The sequence below is a fragment of the Hippocampus zosterae genome, chromosome 6 (genome assembly GCF_025434085.1).
Source record: "Hippocampus zosterae strain Florida chromosome 6, ASM2543408v3, whole genome shotgun sequence".
NCBI lineage: Eukaryota > Metazoa > Chordata > Actinopteri > Syngnathiformes > Syngnathidae > Hippocampus > Hippocampus zosterae.
The window spans coordinates 3,763,947-3,778,782 of NC_067456.1; the positions used below are offsets into that span (position 1 = coordinate 3,763,947).

Genomic DNA, 14,836 nt, shown 5'->3' on the forward strand with positions numbered 1-14,836 from the left:
TTAATCAGCCAGCCGATATTAGCTTTATTTAAATCATTAAGCATCGGCTTTGGGGTTGCTTTTTTTTTTTTGCCATGGTAATGCCATTTATTTTTTGGTGAATTTAATCGGAGAGTTAGCGGGTTGTCGGAATCTTATGTTTAATTTTCAGAGTGTCTAAAGTGTCAACCTCATTTTTGTAGCAGGCCACATTTTAGTTCCCGTTTCACTTGGAGGGCTGTTCTGACTGAAACCAGAGAAAAGGCGCCGGGAATAACGGTTTGTTGTGTAAGTTACTATCATGAGAGGAAAAAGCTGAAAATATTTCACTTAATTGTTACATATGAGAAGTTGACATTTTGGTACAACTCTTAGTAAGCATCGTGGAAAAGGATTTGCTTTTGTGGCCCTTATAAAATGATGTAGCGGGCCAGATCTGGCCCCCCGGGCCTTGAATTTGACACCTATGGTCTAAGATTAAGATATCCTTTATTTGTCCCGCAATGGGGAAATTACAATCAGACGAGTTTGAAAAAAAATTAATAAAAATGCCGAATCTTAAAATGAATTTGAGCGCGCCCATGCAGCCAATGGAGGAAAGGCCAGAATAGGAGCGGCATTCTTCACCAACTGGTGACTTTTTCGGGAGCTTTGGGTGACTCCAAATTCAAGTTGGCTGCGCTCAGGACTTTCATATCGCATCAAATTGGAGCCACATTTTCCACCCTGGCCTTTTCCTTGGCCTTCGAAAACTTTGGGAATCTTTTGTCGCGCGTCACAAACCAAAAGCCAGGATGAAAACACGAGCTCCTTGGTGGAAGCGGCAGTTGGCGGAGGGTAACATCCAGCGAGCCTTGGGCTGCGGCACCCCCGAAGAAAAGCCTCTGCGAGATGATGAATCGGGAAAAACCTTTGGCGGAATACTTGATCCAACTTTCTCGGCCTTGCAGTCCTTTTCGCTCCCACTCGCTCATCCACCTGTGGCCAGCAGCAAATAAACTTTTTTTTATTTTTTACAGTAAATCACCGTGGGAAGCCGAGGCTTTCACTCCGGCTATTGTTTGCGAGATTTCATGCTTCCTCTTAATGTTTTGCTGTCTTCTCGGGACAAGTGAGCCTCAACGCCATCGTTTTTTTTGTCTATGTTGCCTTCGCCCCCAAAGATGAGAGTACTTTACTCCAAATTGTTTTTTTGGATCAGCCCGTGGAGCTCTGCCAACTCAAATAGAGACCTGCCAGTGTGCCCTTTGTCTCCTCTGACATTGGCTCGAGTGGAGTTCCCCCCCCCCCCCCCCCCCTTCCCTCAGAGAACCAGCATACGGGCTTGCGGAGGCTCAAAGAGAGACAAGCAAGCGGGAAGAGTCTAAAAACTGTTAGCTCAGGCGGCAGTGTTTGCACATGCCTGGCATTGATCGGCACGTCGCCATGGGAACGATCGGGGGGAAACCGGGCCGCTGCTCGCCAATAGTCGGAGGGAAAAAAAAAAGAAATGGAGATGAGAAACGAGCAAAGTGTCAAATGAGACGGCAGTGTGAAAAAAAAAAGTCTTTTAAGACGTACTTTTTTTCTTGTGGCCTTTGTACATATGACTATCGGTCCTATGAAGAGGGCGGCCTCAATGCCAGAACTGTATAGATGGCCAACGGCCCCCGCTGCAATTATAATGCTTTATATGGCATTTTTCTTTTCGACCCAACTTTCGGTGTGAGTAATTAATGCCGATAGAGGTGCGGCCGTGCGTGTTGATTCAGGTTAATGATACGTTTCGGTGTACAAAGCCAGGAATGTGATTACTGGCTTCTTTTTGTCATGAACAAATGAGTAAGGTGAGAGAAATGTTGTGCCAAGTTTGGTAACAGTTTCTTGTGGTGCTTTGTGATTTGACTCTTTTCTGTGGTGAAATTAATTCGTGGATGACTGGAATCCTCGAGCAAGTTTGACGGCGCCTTGAGATTAGAGCGACCGGACTTTTTGCCTTTACTCACCGAACATGAAACATTCATTCATTCATCCTCCGAGCCGCTTGATCCTCACTAGGGTCGCGGGGGGTGCTGGAGCCGATCCCAGCTGTCTCCGGGCAGTAGGCGGGGGGCACCCTGAATCGGTTGCCAGCCAATCGCAGGGCACACAGAGACGAACAACCATTCGCACTCACACTCACACCTAGGGACAATTTAGAGTGTTCAATCAGCCTGCCACGCATGTTTTTGGAATGTGGGAGGAAACCGGAGCACCCGGAGAAAACCCACGCAGGCTCGGGGAGAACATGCAAACTCCACACAGGGAGGCCGCAGCTGGAATCGAACCCGGTACCTCTGCACTGTGAAGCCGACGTGCTAACCACTGGACGAACATGAAACAAAGAGACAACATTGCCTTAAAGTCTGCTCGTTTCTTACTAACACGCGATGGGAAAGACCATCGACGGGCTATCAAATAGCATCTGCGTGGCGGCGTTCAAAGGCTTTTAAATGAGGAAAATTTGAACACCAACAGTGCAGCAACACATGTAGACCGAAGATAGAACAAAACTCACTGTCGCAACCGTGTCTTCTTTATCCTCTGCATTAAATAATCCCAAAAATATAAATATAAAACCACAAAAAATATATATAAAAATATATATTAAAAAATATATATATATAAGCGGCCCGGTAGTCCAGTGGTTAGCACGTCGGCTTCACAGTGCAGAGGTACCGGGTTCGATTCCAGCTCCGGCCTCCCTGTGTGGAGTTTGCATGTTCTCCCCGGGCCTGCGTGGGTTTTCTCCGGGTGCTCCGGTTTCCTCCCACATTCCAAATATATGCGTGGCAGGCTGATTGGACACTCTAAATTGTCCCTAGGTGTGAGTGTGAGTGTGAGTGCGGATGGTTGTTCATTTCTGTGTGCCCTGCGATTGGCTGGCAACCGATTCAGGGTGTCCCCCGCCTACTGCCCGGAGACAGCTGGAATAGGCTCCAGCACCCCCCGCGACCCTAGTGAGGATCAAGCGGCTCGGAAGATGAATGAATGAATGAATGAATATATATATATATATATATATATATTAAAAAAAATAATAAAAATAACATACCATCTTACTGAGTCATATTTATTATATTTCCTCCTAATATTTGACAGAATAAAATCCAGATAACCTATTAATCAGACGATAAATTCACAAAATGTGTATTGAATGAAATAACTTTGTTTTTCTGTTCCCTTCAACGTTTGACTGTTTTACAATAAAAGTCCTTTGTCCTGTAGAATTTGTTTTACGATTCAATCGCCTGATCTTGTTGTTGGTTTTTTTTCGTGGGGGTGGGGTGGGGGGGCTGTTTAAATGTCATTTGTCTTATGCTGTAATATGTTGTTTTAAAAAATGGCCATTTTGGGGGTTAATTGTAGTATTGGCCAATTGAATCCTCAATTTTTTTTTGGGGGGGGGGGCTGGAACGTATTCATGTCTTAAGGCACCACTGTATTGCATAAAAATGAATTCTGTGACAACATATGCATAAAAAGGCAAAAACAGCACGAGGAGAGAAGCTCAAGTGGATTCAAACAATGAACGTAAAGCACACAACAACCGGTATTGTTCATATTTACATCGCTTTAAAGGCGCAGATGAATAGTGCGGGTGGGGGTCACCGGGTTCGCACAACAATTTGGTCGTCGTTAAGCGGTCTTAGGTTGAAACTGGATTAAAATCCAGCATTTCCGAGGAGGCTTTGTGCGCATTCTATACTGCGCGCATTGTTTCCAGTCATTCGTAAACCGCACCGGCGACGACGTACCCCCCCCCACCCCCCCTCGTCCGGTGTTCACACGCACAAAATCCTTCATTGGCACTAACGTCCGTCCGTCTCCCCCTCTCTCTATGCGTCGCAGGGGCATCTTCCTGGACACCATCCTGCCGCGCTACGATGTGAACGGCGTGCGACCCCCCATTGGCCAGAGAACCAGACTTAGCAAAGGGGATATCGCGCAGGCACGCAAACTCTACAAATGCTCCAGTAAGACCAAAACGGCAGATCCTGTCTGCTGTGGGCTTTTTTTTTTCTTTCTTTTCTCCCCCCCCCCCCCCCCCCCCTTCCCCTCCCTTGTCTATTTTTGCACTTGCGTGAGAGATCTGCAGTTGTCCTGCTTTCCCTCGATGTATCTCCTACTGGATGGGAATAGCCTCTCCTCGACTTATTGATGTGGTTGCGACTGCCTGGCGACGGCGTCCCAGGACAAATGGCTAACAAAGTGAAGCGCGACGCAGCGAGGGAGGGGGTTACGTAAGCCGGCCGCTTTGGCCGAGCACTTTGTTGACACTGCGCTTGGCGTAAACGGAACGGATGGCGTGGAACGTCGGTACACGAGGAACAGACGGTCGGCCGTGTCGATTTGATGTCACGCAGTTAATTACGGGTCAGGTCAGGATAAGCGGCGCTTGTCAAACACGGCGAGGGCTCGGAAAGTCGAACCAGCTGCTTGCGGGGTTTTGCGTCGGAGGCCCGAGATGGCCGGTTTGGAACCTTAAACGGAGCCACGCAGTGCATATCCACAGATTACTGTATGCGCATCTGTGTTTGCTCAACGTCATTGCTCAAGGAGGGCGTTGGGGGGGAGGAAAGCCCCTTATGATGTGGCGGCGGCGACGTTCTTCCAGGAAAACCGAGAGAAACCTTCCCTCGGCCGCAGGATCTCCCGTTCGTCTATCGCGTTCCCGGAAATGTTTAATCATCGCCTACGCCGGGCCCCGAAGTGCTGTTTAAGCCTCTCGGATTGTTGTCCGCGACTCATCATTAACTGATTCAGTAGCAGCCAATTCTGGACCAAATCTGAAAAGACGTTTAGAAACGTCTTTGGGAGTTAAGGGGGGGTTCCTTGTTTGTTGGGGAGGTGTTTTTCATTTCTCCAAAGTGAGTTAAACTAACAAGAGGGAGCGACGAGATTTGTATCTACGTAACTTCACTTCATGAAATACATCTCGAACCTCCCCTTTTTTTGCCCCCCAGCCGGCGCCGGCATTAACATCGAGTCTTTGCATATTTAATTTAGCCAGTTAAGCAGAAGCATCACGTACATAATGTATCACATCCTCTCGAGAGCTGAGTTATTTATAGCGGGCCGGCTTTATTTTCAGACCGGGCTTCAAGAGAGTGCGTCTCATATCGATTCATTTCTTAGCTCGTCATCTGGACCGAGGTTATTTTGCATGAGTGAAAAATAACCACGAGGAAAATAAAATCTTTTCATTTTAGTTCGGTATTGCTCTGTCCGTACAGAAGGAGGGTCAAACTGCGACCTTTTAAAAACTTTTTAAAAATCATGCACCCAACAAACCCGATGTATTAAACAAAACAAAAAAAAACTAAAACTAAACCTAAATCTAGTATGAATTAAACTGAAACAAATTCTATTGAAAAAAAAAACCAACAACTAATAAAAACTTAAACTCGCTCTCGAAACGAATTCAATCGAACTCAATTTAAGCCTCTCGGGTTGTTGTCCGCGACTCATCGTTAACTCATTCAGTAGCAGACAATTCTGGACCAAGTCTGAAAAGACGTTTAAAAACGTCTTTGGGAGTGAATGAGTTAATTTCCTTGTTTCGCCGCCGGCACGCTGGTTTGGACAAAAGTCCACAAAAGTCCAAAAAGTCCAAACCAAATAGAAAGTAACTCTACTGAAACATCCCAAACTCCGACACCCCTGATCCGGACTGAGCGCCTCACCATATGTTTCGCATAAGAGATCCGCCTTTCTCCTTCTCAAACGCTCTCAGGGTCAGAAGGTCAGGGAAGGCAGAGCCACACTCCAAAATTGCGCAATCCCACACGAACCTGGTTGACGGGGCTCGCAATTGGGACGTGCCCGTTTCTGTCGCGCTGACATTTTCAATATGTGCATGCTGCTTTTTTTTCTTTTTTTTTTTCAAAGTCGGGATGACATATTTAATATTTGTGAGGAAAATATTGAGTTTTGCTGAAAAACGCAGTTATGTCATTCACTCCCAAAGACGGTCTTAACCGTCTTTTCAGACTTGGTCCACAATTGGCTGCTACTGAATTGAGTGCAAGGTGAAGACGGACGGATTCAGCATTTGTCGAATATGCCGACGCTCTGTGATTACCAAACTTGTCACGTGCTTAAAAACGCATCCACACGTCTTTTCTCTTCCACCCAGCCTTCTCACGCAACGGACTATTCATTAAGATAATTGAACTAAAATGCCGCTGAGGAAAACGAAACTGCAGCTGCTGTGAATTGGCAAACCTTTGCACCAAATCACAGCCAAACTTGGCAAATGTTGGAACGTAACCTTAGAATATTTCTCAAACCGGCACTACCAACCCAAATCGAATCTAATTAACAAATAAAGACCTGCTTCAAACATCAGGTCAGAAAATACCGGTCCATTTTTTTTTCTTCAAAATATAAACGTCAGGCTGCTGATTCACGAGCAAATATGACGATCCACTTCAAAATGTGTCAGTCTGACTAATGCGAGTGCCTCAGAAACCGAAAACCTCACCACGCGTCACTCTTTGGTGTTATCATTTCAACATAGGCGGCTCCTGCGCGGGTGTCGGCGCGGATGCTCGGAATTTGCGGCTCAGGTGTTTCGCCGTGGCACTGATTTGCGGTTCCACACGGCTCAGAATTTAACGCGCTCGTCCCCTTGTGTGTTTTGTCTCCCCGGAACAGGATGTGGCGACAGTCTCCAGGATAGCAGCGGCAATTTTTCCTCTCCGGGTTTCCCCAACGGCTACTCGGCCTACATGCACTGCATCTGGAGAATATCCGTCACACCCGGAGAAAAGGTGAGCCGCCGCTAAAAGCCCAATCGGCCGCGCGGCGCTCTTCCACAAACGCGCTTCCGTGTTACCCGCGTTGTCTCACTTCCGAGGTTTTATCGCCGTGTGACCTTTGACCCCGTCGAGTGTCAATAATCATCCCTCTCTTGTTTTTTTTTTAAAGATCATTCTGAACTTCACCTCCATGGATCTATACAGGAGCCACCTGTGCTGGTACGACCACGTGGAAATCCGCGACGGCTATTGGAGGAAGGCGCCGCTCCACGGTCAGTTTGATCCGCGCGAGGAGTTCGGGACACCTTTCAGGAGACGAGAGTTGTTGCTCATTTATATCGTCCACTGTTTTGACACGATTCTCCGGAAAAAAAAAAAAAATGTCCGTCGTCATTCGTTTCGCTTTTGCGTCACGAGCAAAATTTCCATCTGGAATTTGAGGAGTTTACTTCGCCCCCGACGTGTCCCGCGTGAGCATCCGTTTTTGGCAAGTCAAGCGATATCGGTGCGGGTGGGGTCGGGGATGGTTTGGATTTGGAGAAAGAAAGCCAGCGAGGCAGAGGAAAGTCACCTTGCACTGTTTTTGTATATCAAAATATTTAGTTGCAGCTAGCGGCGCGACGATCAGGTTTTTGGAGGCAGTTTTACACCCCCCCCCCCCCCCACACCTCCTGTGTTCCAGGGCGTTTTTGCGGCGACAAACTCCCCGAGCCCATCATCTCCACCGACAGCCGTCTCTGGATCGAGTTCCGCAGCAGCAGCAACTGGGTGGGAAAAGGTTTCTCCGCCGTTTATGAGGGTAAGCGCCCAATTTTTCGTCGCCGAATAAACTCGCCGCCTCCGAGTTGCGAGAATCTCCTCTTTTTTTTTTTTTTTGGCACCCGCGCTGCTGCTGATGTGTCAGCCACTTTATGCTGCATTCATCAGATTTTGGCCGGCGCTCAAAATCGGCTCTATTGTTTCCAGGCCGCGCAGAAGCTTCTGCGTTTTCGTGTGTGTGTGTGTGAGCCATTTGGGCTAATCCACATTGCGAAAATCCCAACAGCGTGCGCACGTTTGATTTTCTTCAGGCACGCGTCGATGATTTTGCCATCAAGCGAGTTTTCATTGTTTTCTACCCCGTCACGTGCAGCCATCTGCGGTGGGGAGGTGAAGAAGGACAGTGGGCAGATCCAGTCCCCCAACTACCCCGACGACTACCGGCCCAACAAGGCCTGCGTGTGGAAGGTGACCGTAGCTCAAGGCTACCACGTGGGCCTCACCTTCCAGTCCTTTGAAGTAAGGCCTCGACTCAAAGCGCCGCGCACGCTTTTTGGTAGTGGACAGCCGACCCCCCCCCCAAAAAAAGCAAACCTTCTGTCACGTAGATCGAGAGACATGACAGTTGCGCGTACGACTACCTGGAGGTGCGTGACGGGAACTCGGAGAACAGCCCCCTGCTGGGCCGCTTCTGCGGCTATGACAAGCCGGATGACATCAAAACCAGCTCCAACCAGCTGTGGATGAAATTTGTTTCAGATGGCTCCGTCAACAAGGCCGGATTCGCAGCCAACTTTTTCAAAGGTCAGGGGTCGAAAGGTCGTGAACGCCGCCGGGGGGAATTTCTGCGCGTACGTCTGGAAGAAGTATTGTGTTTGGCATTAGCGCTCCAAATCGCAGGGGGATCCTTAAAGGTCAAACTCAGCCCCCCCACCCCCCCACCCACCCGTGATTGGAAATATTGGAATTTAAAGGTTGCTATGGTGAAACCTTCCTGTTCCGTTTCAGGCTTGAGTCCTTGAGACGTTTTTGCGTCCTTTTCCCCCCTCAAATAGAGTCCAAATATCACTCCAGGCCCTTGAGGTTCACAAAATTTGTTGTGTTCTCGAGACTGTCGAGTCCGCCGAAACGTCGACTCATTCAGCACACAAAATGATGACATTCATTTGCGTAAGAAAACACTCTTGAAATACTCTCAACTGGACTCAACCGCATGACAGCTGTGCCTCACGTTTCAACCCCCCAACCCCTCCCCCCCTCCCCACCCTACCCTCCACACGAACTGTCACGGAAGCATAGAAAGAAGCAAAACTGTGATGTAATTTAAAAAAAAAAAAGATGAACGAAACGCTCTTCTTTTGAGACCTGGCGACAAGTATTGCGACTGACCGGCGTCAAGGCACACCACCAAACAAAAAAATACGGAAATGACGATGATGATGATGATGATTTCATTGTTGTGACGGTCACTATATGTTGCTAGCATAGATGCACACCATTTTTCAATCCATGACGTGTAATTGCATAATTTAACCCACAGGTGTCAAACGCATGGCCCGGGGGCCAGATCTGGCCCGCCACGTCATTTTACTTGGCCCTTGAAAGCAAATCAAACACGTCAACTTGCGTGATACTTGCTAAAATCTCGACCAAAATTTTAAATTCTCTGATCTAATAAATAAGAGAGATATTGTACGCATTTTCTTGTTGCCAAACACCTCATTACAGTAACCGAAACAATAGATATGAGCCGTTGTTCTTGACTTCTTTCGATGATTTCAGTCATAATGACTCTCCGAGCGAAACGGTAACTAAAATGTGGCCCGTATTTTTTTTTTTCGTTCTTCTTTGCTTAAAGCAGAACCCTCCCAAAAATCCAGATGGTTTTTGAGAGGCTGAAATGGATTCATAGAATTTCATTTGGGGGGGAAAAAAATCAAGGTCGAGTCAAGGTTTTGACATTTGCGGCGTTTGAGTTTCAAGGTCGCACCGTATGTGATTGCGCCACCGGGTTGCGTGTGAACCTCCTTGTTTGGAGGATGTCTCGCACGGTGGCCACGGAAGCCAAAGGGGGGGCCCCAGCGAAAAGGCTCCTTAACGTACTTTTTTTGTGTTTCAGAGATGGATGAGTGCTCCAAGCCGGACAACGGTCGCTGTGAGCAACGCTGTGTCAACACGCTGGGCAGCTACAAGTGTGCCTGCGACCCGGGCTACGAGCTGGCCGCTGACAAGCGCAGCTGTGAGGGTATGTCGGATGCTGTTTTTCGGAACTAGCGCCTTGTCACCTTTGGCTTATGCTGACAACCGTGACGACACGCAAGTTAAACAATCAGACAGAAAGAATAGCAATTTTTTTTTTTGTTGCGTTCTATGTGCAGCTGCCTGCGGAGGCTTCATCACGAAGCTGAACGGCTCCATCACCAGCCCCGGGTGGCCCAGGGAATACCCCCCCAACAAGAACTGCATCTGGCAACTGGTGGCCCCCACGCAATACCGCATCACTCTGCTCTTTGACGTCTTCGAGACTGAGGGCAATGACGTGAGCACCGGGGTTCTTATGTATCGGCGCTGGGTGGGTTTGTTCTGTTTTTTTGGTCACCGTTACGCGTCTCGCTTGTAAAAACTCACGTCCAATCACGCCGCCGCCGTTTCGTGTCCGCGCTCAGGTTTGCAAGTACGACTACGTGGAGGTGCGCAGCGGGCTGTCGGCGGATTCGAGGCTACACGGCAAGTTCTGCGGCGCCGAGAAACCCGAAGCCATCACCTCGCAGTACAACAACATGCGCATTGAGTTCAAGTCGGACAACACGGTGTCCAAAAAGGGATTTAAAGCGCAGTTCTTCTCGGGTGAGTTCATCGAGTTCGGAATTGATTTCAATCATCAAGCAAAAAAAAAACAAACAAGAAAAACAAAGCCACTGCTTGTCTTTTGTCTAAATCAATGTTCACTACCGCAGTGTCCGCAGACACCAGGTGGCTCCGTACAACCACGAGTGGCCTGCGGGCCGATTCTAAAGATCTCGATTCTCACCAATCGTGATTTCCTAGGCTCATTATAGAAGCACATGTTCCAAAATGGAAGCACTTAAAGAGATTTGTAGAAATGCACATTGATATATTATTTGGCTGTCAAATTTCAAAAACTTTGAGCTAGCCTTGACAATCGCCAGAAGCTGAGCTGCTCTGTGTTTGTTTGCAATCCAGGCCAGAGCCACAAGTCAATGACACGTCTTGTCCTTTACACTCATATGTCCTGTGTGGGCAAGTCCAATAATTATCCCATCATATTATTATCATTTTTCTGGCAAGTCGGAAAAAAAAATGCTCTCACGTGTTTACTGGCCGGGCGGCCCGGTAGTCCAGTGGTTAGCACGTGGGCTTCACAGTGCAGAGGTACCGGGTTCGATTCCAGCTCCGGCCTCCCTGTGTGGAGTTTGCATGTTCTCCCCGGGCCTGCGTGGGTTTTCTCCGGGTGCTCAAAAATATGACTTCATTAAATCAAGAAAGCTGTATTTGATTTGAACGGTAAATTGTGATTATAGTTACAGGGTAGCAAATCAATGATGATATTTTGAGTCTTACTACTAAAGCATACGTGCTAGCTGTCTTTGTTGCTATGCTAACTGGGCGATAACAAGCACACCCATAAAATAGAAAAAAAATTGTCATTTTTGATAATATAAGGGGCGACCCGGTAGTCCAGTGGTTAGCACGTCGGCTTCACAGTGCAGAGGTACCGGGTTCGATTCCAGCTCCGGCCTCCCTGTGTGGAGTTTGCATGTTCTCCCCGGGTCTGCGTGGGTTTTCTCCGGGTGCTCCGGTTTCCTCCCACATTCCAAAAATATGCAATGCAGGCTGATTGAACACTCTAAATTGTCCCTAGGTGTGAGTGTGAGTGCGAATGGTTATTCGTTTCTGTGTGCCCTGTGATTGGCTGGCAACCGATTCAGGGTGTCCCCCGCCTACTGCCCGGAGACGGCTGGGATGGGCTCCAGCACCCCCCGCGACCCTAGTGAGGATCAAGCGGTACGGAAGATGAATGAATGTTTACTGGCCACACCCACTGATATCGAGGGCTGCATTTGGCTAGCGAGCCTTGAGTTTGACACCCGTTGTCCCCCCCCCACCCCCCTCCCCCGTGTGCGTCCTCAGACAAAGACGAGTGCTCCAAGGAGAACGGAGGCTGTCAGCACGAATGCGTCAACACCTTCGGAAGCTACAGCTGCCAGTGCAGGAGCGGCTTTGTGCTGCACGAGAACAAGCACGACTGCAAAGAGGGTATCCTGACAAAATTCAGCATCGAGTTCCTCTGCAAAGATTCTTATGGGTTTTTTTCGGGGGGCGGGGGGCGTGGGGGGGTCATTGCAGCCGGCTGCGATCACACGGTGACCAGTGTGAGCGGTACCATCACCAGTCCCAACTGGCCGGATAAATATCCCAGCAAGAAGGCATGCAGCTGGGCGCTCACCACCACGCCCGGCCACCGCATCAAAATAGTATGTGACACGTTATTCCTCGCATTTCTGAGGGTGCGGGTGAGGGTGGGTAGGACGTTAATCCGGGTGTCTTGAGTTTGTGCGCTTTGCATTGTTCTCCTTGGTGCTTTTAATTTCCTCACACATGCCCAAAAACATTAGACGAAGTGAAAATTGTCCGTCGTGCGAATGTGATTTTTGGCCCATACGCGACCTGTGATTGGCTGCCGACCAGGACATCTCGCATGTTACTCATTGGTTCCGTGATCACGCTTGTAACTCAAAACGTTCACATCTCAAATCATCTTTCCCCATTGAAATGAATGGAAAAGGCATGAATCGGTTACAGAATCCCCCCCCCCCCAAAAAAAAGCATTTTCGTTTGTGTTTTTAATCAGGAAAAATAATAAAATGTGTCATGTAAAATATCAACTAACAACATAACGCAGGCCAACGGCAAATTTTAAACAGAGATGGTTTTTGTGTGCCTTGTATTTTGATGCAGATTTAAAAAAAAATGCTTCCTTTTTTGGGGGGGGGCAGATTTTGGAGAGATGTTCAATTTTTGTTTTCCAGTGTGACCTGTAAAAGCTTGCGCAATACAGACAAATGTCAAGACGTAAACGTCATCTTGTGCATCATGAATTAATGTTGCAATTTAAATCATTGTGATGCTCTTTCTGGTGTGCTCGCCTTGGCCACTGGGTGGCAGCATAATACCGTTGTGCACTTCCAGTATGTGAGACTCAATAGCATGCTGTAGCATTGGTCGTTTTTTTTTTTCCTGGAAGATAAAGAATGTATGCCTACGAGTATTGTTACATGAAAAACATGCACATTGGCTCCCTTGTACAAGGCGACATTCTGGCTCCGCCTTTTGTGTTGCACGTGTACCTAATGAAGTGGCCCGCCACTCGCGTGAATGTAACGTGACCGTTCCTCTTTCGTAGGCTTTCAACGAGATCGACATGGAGGCTCATCTGGAGTGCGCCTACGACCACATCGAAATCTACGACGGCAAAGACGGCAAAGCCCAAACTCTCGGTCGCTTCTGCGGCACAAAGAAGCCGCAGCCCATCACGTCCAGCGGCAATAAACTCTTCATCCGCTTTTTCTCCGACAACTCTGTGCAGAAGAAAGGCTTCGAGGCGTCCCACAGCGCAGGTCCGCGTCGTCTTAACGTCACACAATTAGCATTTCGGATTTTACAGCGCAACACAATCGATTTGAAAGTTGAACTCTCGACTTTTTTCCCCATGCGCAGAGTGCGGCGGTCGCCTGAAGGCCGAGGTCAAGACCAAGGACCTGTTCTCCCACGCCCAGTTCGGGGACAACAACTACCCCGGAGCCTCCGACTGCCAATGGGTGATCTCGGCCGAGAAAGGTTACGGCGTGGAGCTCATCTTCCAGACCTTCGAGATCGAGGAGGAGGCAGACTGCGGCTACGACTACATGGAGCTCTTTGACGGGGCTGACACAAAATCGCCGCGGCTCGGACGCTACTGTGGCTCGGGGGTAAGCGCAACGGTTCTTGTCGACCTCATTTTTGGACAGTGGATTCAAAAAATCTACACATCACTCTTGAAACGTCAGGTTTTTGTCACAAAAAAAGACAAAAAAAAGTCGAAATTGTCATTTTGTAGCCCCCCCGTCCCTCCAATTCACTGTCTTTTTGTATTGCGTCCTTCCCCAGCCCCCCGAGGAGATCTACTCAGCCGGCGACTCCATCGTGATCAAGTTCCGCTCGGATGACACCATCAACAAGAAAGGATTCCACGTGCGCTACACCAGCACCAAATTTCAGGACACGTTGCACTCGCGCAAGTGACGAGTGGGGGCCGCAAGGGGCCGCGCGGGGCAGAGGGCCACCCGGAGGGGCCCCAAAGGGAGGCTCCCGCCTACCGCTCGGAAACCTTCGGCCACCAACGCCAATCAGACGCCGCAGAACAGCCGCAAGTCCGCCGCCAAGCGCACCTCAGCTCCCAGGGGCTCCAGCTCCCCCCGAAGACTGTGAGGAGTAAAGCCATTCTCCGATAACACCTTTTGACCTTTTTACGCTTAGGATTGGGCTTTGGCGGACGGCGGCGCTGGAAGGGGGGAGTTTATTGACCTGACCTCCCCCCTCCCATTCTGGTTCACTCTGATTATTATTTTTTTTTTTTTAGTTTTTTTTTTTTCTTTTGAAACGTGCCTCCCAACATACGGCACAACAAGGAAACCAGTGGATTCTCAGGACCTGTAGGAAAAGGCAGGCATCAGCAGGATCGATCCCTGCTCTTGTCAACGCCGCAACAGATCATCATTCTCATCACAAAGGACTTGAGCGGAGATGTGGGCCATGTCGCGGGAGAGGAAGAAGTGTACGCGGGGGACAACAGCGGCTTGATGTGTAACGGGCGGGCGGCGCCACGGCCACATTCTCACTGTTAGCATTAACCAAGGAACATAAGGAAGCAGTTTTCATATTAAAGGACTAATCAATGAAATGTGGTCCATGGTCTTCTGGTTGGTCATTACTGTACCTCCATCATTTGTAAAGTGTGTGTATGTGTGTGTGTGTGTGCGCGCGTGTGCTTGCGATCTTTCCAAGGGAACATGTGCTTTTTTTTTTTCTTCATTTTTTGTCAACTCAAACCAGCGAGCACTTTACATTGAATTGTTCCAAAATCATTAAGCGTCTATGGATTTTTGTGAAATGCAATGCCGGTTCACTTATTTTTTAAAAATGAATTTTATCTCTCTTCAAAATTGTTCCCCACCACTTGCTCCATTTTAGTTCTTCAGGCATACTTGAACATTGTGTGTGCCCTGTGACGTGGGGTAATAAAGATATGACTTATG

General features: G+C 48.5%; 1 protein-coding gene across 1 annotated transcript in view; it reads left to right on the plus strand.

Moving 5' to 3' along the window:
* bmp1a (bone morphogenetic protein 1a) overlaps positions 1-14,836 on the plus strand; it is a 33,766-nt gene extending 18,930 nt beyond the window's left edge. The window contains exons 7-20 of the mRNA XM_052067696.1: positions 3,850-3,974; positions 6,658-6,773; positions 6,931-7,033; positions 7,444-7,560; positions 7,894-8,039; positions 8,129-8,324; positions 9,640-9,765; positions 9,899-10,059; positions 10,187-10,367; positions 11,673-11,798; positions 11,889-12,016; positions 12,946-13,159; positions 13,260-13,510; positions 13,689-14,836. Of these exons, the coding sequence (XP_051923656.1) occupies positions 3,850-3,974; positions 6,658-6,773; positions 6,931-7,033; positions 7,444-7,560; positions 7,894-8,039; positions 8,129-8,324; positions 9,640-9,765; positions 9,899-10,059; positions 10,187-10,367; positions 11,673-11,798; positions 11,889-12,016; positions 12,946-13,159; positions 13,260-13,510; positions 13,689-13,823 (2,125 nt within the window). The 3' untranslated portion in view covers positions 13,824-14,836. The remainder of the gene's footprint in view (positions 1-3,849; positions 3,975-6,657; positions 6,774-6,930; positions 7,034-7,443; positions 7,561-7,893; positions 8,040-8,128; positions 8,325-9,639; positions 9,766-9,898; positions 10,060-10,186; positions 10,368-11,672; positions 11,799-11,888; positions 12,017-12,945; positions 13,160-13,259; positions 13,511-13,688) is intronic.